At 40.7% G+C, this 6456-nt stretch overlaps 1 protein-coding gene across 1 annotated transcript; it reads right to left on the bottom strand.

The window, feature by feature from the left end:
- Nucleotides 1-1402: 1402 nt before the first annotated feature.
- On the bottom strand, nucleotides 1403-6047 carry LOC149813580 (uncharacterized). The gene is made up of 6 exons (XM_089990873.1): nucleotides 5287-6047; nucleotides 5081-5139; nucleotides 3787-3856; nucleotides 3526-3651; nucleotides 3261-3389; nucleotides 1403-2006 (listed from the first exon to the last, which is right to left on the bottom strand). The coding sequence occupies exons 1-6, from the start codon at nucleotides 6001-6003 to the stop codon at nucleotides 1587-1589; spliced, it is 1521 nt and encodes a 506-aa protein (XP_089846999.1). The 5' UTR covers nucleotides 6004-6047; the 3' UTR covers nucleotides 1403-1586.
- Between the last annotated feature and the right edge of the window lie 409 nt (nucleotides 6048-6456).

The following is a 6456-nucleotide window of genomic DNA, read 5'->3' as shown; positions in this document are numbered from 1 at the left end:
GAGTAAGAACTCAACAGGACCTGAGAGTCCACTTGATCTTCAAATCCTCAGTCCAACAGAACCTCCACGTTGCTGATTGGTCTCCTAGGAGTTGAAGCTGGATTGGTAGGATGCTAGAAGGCTAGGGATCAAGAGCTTCAGAGTCTTAGATTGCATATCAACAAGAGATGATCCAGAAGATGAGAAGATAGATCCCCAGACTGGGAATTCTGCAGGTATTTAGGAAGACCTCCCTAGAGGTTAGGAAACCTAGAGTTCTGTTAATTCTAAGGTTCATTATGATTAATTCTAGGTTGTTTAGGGGAGTAATTAAGATAGGATAGGGTTCCACACTGGCTTATTAGGATAGGCTTTTGTTTCCAATTTCTGTGACTTTGAGGAGCCATCATCTGAATTTGAATGCCGGATGAACGTGCAGTCTCAGATCTAGACACCAGTCAAACACGCAGTCCGGATCTGGAACTTCGAACTACACTTCCTAACAAAGTGCAATCTGAAACAAGAGGGCGGCCACATGCACAGTCCGAACTTGTGATTTCAGACTACACTTTCTGGTAAAGTGCAGTCTGAATCTGAACGCCGGCCAAATGCAAGGGATGACCAGATTTTGGGAGAACATTTGATAAGATTTGACCGGGTAAGACAAGTTTTTCAGGGTTTTAAGAGGATAAATTTGACTCGGGATCAGAATCATAATGGTCTTTTGGCATAGACTCTTATTGGGATGAGACCTCGAGGTGGCGATAGAGATTGGGTTTGTGGTAAATTGGGATTTCTAAACCTTTTGAGATAAGAATTATGTTAACTAGGGTTCCTACCTAAATGATTTGAGATAAGAGATCCTTGGGATGGAAGATTCTTGCATATGACTTTAACCTGATGAGATCGAGATAAGAATCTATTTTAAATTTTGGATAACGCCTATCTCAGCTCAAACTAGAGGCACAACACGTGAATCGAGGCCTGTGCCCTCCTGCGGATGTCACCCTCCAAGATGGATTTATTCAGTTTTTGAAGTGGACCGGGTCTAACAGGATTTGTCTAATGCTATGTTTAGGATGAGGAGGCATTTGGAAGGTAGAAATGACTTTGAAAGACAATAAAGAAAAATGATTAAGAGAAAACTGGGGACTTTTAGTCCTTGTTTGGGAGAGCCCAATGATTGGACTTGGGTTGCCAGTTTTTCGCATTAGCCAACTTGTCTAGGAAAGAATGAGAAAACTCAAGAATAAATTTGAAAAGATTAAATCCTAAAAAAGAACTTGCTGAAAGCTTACACAAGAATCCCTTTTTTTTTCTTCCTAGAGGAATCCAAAACAAAGAAAACTAACGAACTGGTGGGAGTAGATTCCATGCCTATTTTCTCATATTCTACAATTACCTCATGCCAAACAAAAAAGACTTTCATAAAAAACCCACTCTAATTTACCCTGATTCTGCATGTCCACGACGACTTACATAAACAGTTACTCATCTCAGGTAAAATTGTACAATTCCTGAGGATAATAAATAACTCTTTTAGTCAAAAGTTGATCCTGATATTTCTTCTCGTGATGAACATTGTCCCACGTTCCATCTCAATCCTGCTAGTGCTTTACAGCCTTTTTCCCCGAGAAACCTTTCCGGGAATTCGCTTTCCTAGCTGCAACCGTGGGCCTCTTGTTCTTCCGAACCTTCGGTTCCCCTCCAACTGCAACATTCAACAATGTTTGATCATGCCGGCCTGCTTTGGACCATGAAGAGCCACTTTTACGCCCGGAATGATCAGCTTTTGTTGCACGCAAGCCCTGATAAGAAAGAGCAGCAGCCTTTGCCTTGGGCTTTTGTGTTTCAACGAGTGTCTTCTCACCGGTGGTTTTACTTTTCTTGTATGATGAATCGGATACGGGTGGTGTTGGATCTTCTCGCTTCTTTGTTGGCAAATCAGGACGAGCATAACAAAGCCTCAGCTCCCGGTCCCTCAGCTTGCACTCATTCTTCTTCTTTATAACCATATTTGCAGCATCCTGCAAGAATGAACAAAATCGGATTAGACAAATTGCAATACATTATATCCCTTAAATACTACCAGCCTCTTCAGTTACTAGGCATGAAAGGTTCGTGATCAGAGAGATATCACAATTTATTAGAAGAATATTGGATTCATGTAAAAAACAGTTGTTAGGCCAAGCAGTTACCTATTATTAGTTTAAATCATCTCAGTATTGACAGAAATTAAAATGTCTTTCGGATACAACCAATCTGATCTATCATGAAAAGCAAAGCACTTGCACAGAGACTCACGCATTTCTCGAAGATACATTAATGAAGGACTTTTTGTGAGAAACACTAGGGTAGCATTCATGTTTCTGACAACTTCACCAAGGTATTGTTTTGCAAGGCAAGTTATCCTTGATTCAAAGTCCAAATCAGGGCACAGATTGAGGATGATTCAACATGTCAAGACATAGATTTAAGTGAAACATCATTTATCCTGTTACACAAATCATGCAAATATAGGCATGCCATTTCAGGTTAAAGGACGTATAAGACTGTCGAAGAAAATGAATACACATACCACCAATTTTTAAAGGACGTATAAGACTGAAAGCACCAACAGTAAAGAATGTAAAAGTTTGGTCCTAACTTCAAGTTACTACGACTTACATTTAGCTTTTGCAGAATACAGTGACGCATAACAAGTACCAAAGTGTAAAACACCCAGTGTATTTTCAAAACATGGGGTTACTTAGAAAACCAATATCAACTCTCATGAAGTCCCAATGTATTAAATTTATCATATAATTGAAATAACACCAAAACATAGTTCTCCATGATAAGGGAAAAAAACTAGGCTGAGCAGAAAAATAACCTTAGAAAAACAAGAAATGAAAGGCCACCTGAAATTGCATTTTTTTCTTTTTTTGGCTAGGCCAAGAGAAAAATACCCCCATCACCAACTGCACATTGGCAGGCCTCCAGTTGGCAAAACCCTTGAGGACCCCCTGCCTACCAAAGAGAACACCCAGCTTCAACCTTGCCGCAAGGGACGCCCCCTGTGGCTTTCAAACTTGTGAGTCCCTTCAGCTTGGTGACATTCACAAGTCACCCTTAAAAGATGAGCGAAGCCCTTGCAGGCAAATTGTTACATAATATTAAAACCAAGGATCACACAAGTTGCTTACCGATAATGACATGTCAGGACAAGCTTAACTAATCAATAATGTATACTCAAATAAACAATGTCATGCCAAAGATTGTCAAGGATGATGAAGTATTACCCTTGACATAAACAAGACATAAGCAATACCCTTCCCTAAACTTGTATGGGGATCTCTAATAACCCGTATAGCTTCAACACTAGACTCCGTTTGGCTCAGATGACAAAATAATTGATACAGCTCTTCATCCTGCAGTCAACAGTGAAATTTCAATAAGGCTAGGTGATAAGAGGGTTAAGACCGCTTTTAAAGGATAAGAAGTGAGATCAACAACAATTCAAAAACAATCTGACTTGATCAAACAATACAAAGAAAAAACAATCACCTTCACATCAAAAGGAAGATTACCAACAAAAATGGTTCTTTTATAGTCATAGAGAGAAGGATTTTCGCCTTTCACTTTCTTGCGAGGAGGACAAGCTCTGTCTACACGGATGTGATTCTCTCTGATCTACACGCATGAGGATTATCCATGTAAACAACAGTGTTTTATATCTTACCAAAAACTGAATTGACAAAAGATGTAATGGACGCCATGTATGATGTAACTTATGCAGAGTAAAATGATTAAGATTAGAGAGAATGCCTTTGCCATATTATGTGATAGAGCAGAAGTAGCTGACTGATCATCTTTGAAAACAATGTAAGCATGGACGCTGCAAAAAAGAGAGGAGAAACAAGCTGTCATATTAAGCATGTTATATGATAAAGAAGCCAAAACTAAAAGACCAAAAGGAGAGTTTTTGATCAAATTTCAAGTATAAATGTGTGATTATGCTGGAATAGATTTGTATTTCCAGCGGGACAGATCAGATGCTAAATAACCACATTGCAAAAAGGCATTTTATATTTAATCAACTTCTTCCAACGCCCTAAGCATGCATCTTCCAAGTGCAATATCCTCCATGTTAGAAAGAAAATGATAGTGTATCGCCATGTAATCAGCACAATATTTTGTGGTTTTCAACGTTGTTACAACCATGGCCTGTTGGTTGTGGGCTTCAAGCATTTCAATAAACATTATAGATTTTATATCGCACATCATGTTCTGTCACTTTCAGTCAGTAGGTCATATTATCCACTTGGTCCAAACTACAAACTATCCTTCCTCTCATGTAGCTTACATACCCTACTTAAAATTCGCCATAGACGCTTGAACACAGCTTCCGCCTTCACCCCTGGCTACTAATGTACCACCACTCTTTACTTATCATCCTATATTTTCTTTTGTTTCACTTGTTTAAAGTTAAAACAAATCTTCCCATGGTATAATTGGTAAATGTTAACTTTAAAAGTCTTGTGACTTTACCAGTTACTTGTTAGTAGTAGAAAATTTATCTCAATGACCCAATAGTTATGTGACATGACGGCATGGATACACAGCAAAAAGTGAAGGATTCTATGTATAGAAGAGTAACACATTTAGCGCACATCAGTGAGGAGCGTTGTGAGGCTGGTAATAGGCACCTGATTCTCACGGAGGGAATTTTATGTATCTCTAATTTCTCTGTAATTCCACATATATATAAAGTGTCTCTGTGTCAGTCCCAGTACAAACAGCTTTTCGAAAGGTCTGACCCGTGGGGAAACAGTCTGTTGTTGTTTATAAGGTCAAATGATGCATCTTAATGGAGAAATCATGGACCCAATTCCGTGCTCAACTTCATCGTACTAGACAAAAGATTCATGAATCAAAGTACCAGAGTATCTATACATATAGAATATCCACTTCCACTTAGATGAATCCCATGATTCATAATTGCATTGTCTCACAGGCATTACCGCTATAAATTCACACTATTTAAGATGCAAATTTCACTAGAATCTAAATTGACGAACTAAATAACAACGAAAGAATATAGAGAATTAGCAGGGAATACCTCGCGATGGCATCATTGATCTTACCCTTAAAAATCGCACTTTTTCTTGGCAACTTACTCTGCTCCATAAAATAAAAGTAACAAAAATACATTAACATCCACTCGTCAAAAATTTTCGATAATTTCCAACTTTTTATGAAAAGCAATCAACTTCACAAACTTCAAAACAAACGGAAAAATCGATCCCAGAATGAGCAACAACTCACGTCCATAATCGGCACCGAGCGGATTCTAACAGATTCCACCTCCCCGAACCTAGAAAACTCCTTCATGAGAGCCTTCTTCTTCACCTTCAACGGCAAATTCCCGACAAACACCGTCCGCAGCAACTTATTCTCGTCGTCGAAATCGTCCCTCTTGGCAATCGTTTCCCTCAACCTCTCCTTTAATTTCCTCTTCCGCCCCACCCTAACAGTCTCCTCCTCGCTTCCACTCTCCCCGACCACCTCCGGTCCGTACTTCAACGCCTCGTACTCCTCCTCGACGTCCCTCCGCTTCCGCTTCTTCCCCTTCGCGGCCTCCAACTCCTTCCTCCGTCTCTTCCTCAATTTCTCGCCTTCACCGATCGCCAGCTCCTCCATTCCCACCTCGACGACCGCGGAGTCCTTGTTCGCGACCGAATCGGGTTTTCCTTCATCCTCAGCCCTCTTCCTCTTCTTCTTCTTCGTCTTCTCGGCACTGCCTCCAACTCGGAGGACGTCCGCGGCCTCGTCGACGAGCTTCGCCCTTTTGGGTATCCTATCTTCCCGGGATGACGTAAGCCCTAGGGCTAAGGTTTCTGCAGGAATGGGTTTCTGGTCCTCTGGTTTGCGTTTGTAGGGGTTGTTGGTGAAGAGGGAGGAAGCGCCATCGCCAGAGAGGTTGCCGAAGAGAGCCCGAAAGACCTCCGACGAACCCTTCCCGTCGCTCGATTGCTTACTCATTCGTGGATTTCGGAACCAGAGAGAGAGAGAGAGAGAGAGAGAGAGAGAGAGATGTTAAGGTTCACAACGTCTTTGCTAGGGCTTCGGCTTCTGTAAGATCGTCGCCAACGGGTCGAATCTGGACTGGATCGTGGAAGATCCGGATATGAGGTAACAGATCTGAAACCGGATGCGCTTCCAGATTAAATCCACTTCCATGCAGCAGGTTTGAACCCGGATCCAAATTATTATTTTTATTGAAAAAATCTAGAAAAAGGGTATTTTAATGTAAAAGAAACAAAATGAGTTGGACTTGATCCAAACGGAAATGCAGATTCAATAAAAGGTAAGGATCCGAATCCAAAAAAGTGGACTCACCCAAAATTGAATACAATTTACAAGATACATTTGAATCTTACTCTAAGACCCCAACCTCGAGTAATGTGTCGAATTGGAACCAGAGGTCTTACCCAA

Source organism: Nuphar pumila, chromosome 16 (genome assembly GCF_984573655.1).
Source record: "Nuphar pumila chromosome 16, dmNupPumi1.hap1.1, whole genome shotgun sequence".
Classification (NCBI taxonomy): Eukaryota; Viridiplantae; Streptophyta; class Magnoliopsida; order Nymphaeales; family Nymphaeaceae; genus Nuphar; species Nuphar pumila.
Note: the sequence above shows the minus strand (reverse complement) of the source record. Positions and strands in the feature narration are given on the sequence as shown.

Coding starts and splice junctions, on each gene's coding strand:
- LOC149813580 (XM_089990873.1), bottom strand. CDS start 6,003: ATGAGTAAGCAATCGAGCGACGGGAAGGGTTCGTCGGAGGTCTTTCGG. Junction 3,652..3,786: donor TATCACATAATATGGCAAAG/GCATTCTCTCTA, acceptor TCATGCGTGTAG/ATCAGAGAGAATCACATCCG. Junction 2,007..3,260: donor ATGTCTTGTTTATGTCAAGG/GTAATACTTCAT, acceptor TCATTCTTGCAG/GATGCTGCAAATATGGTTAT.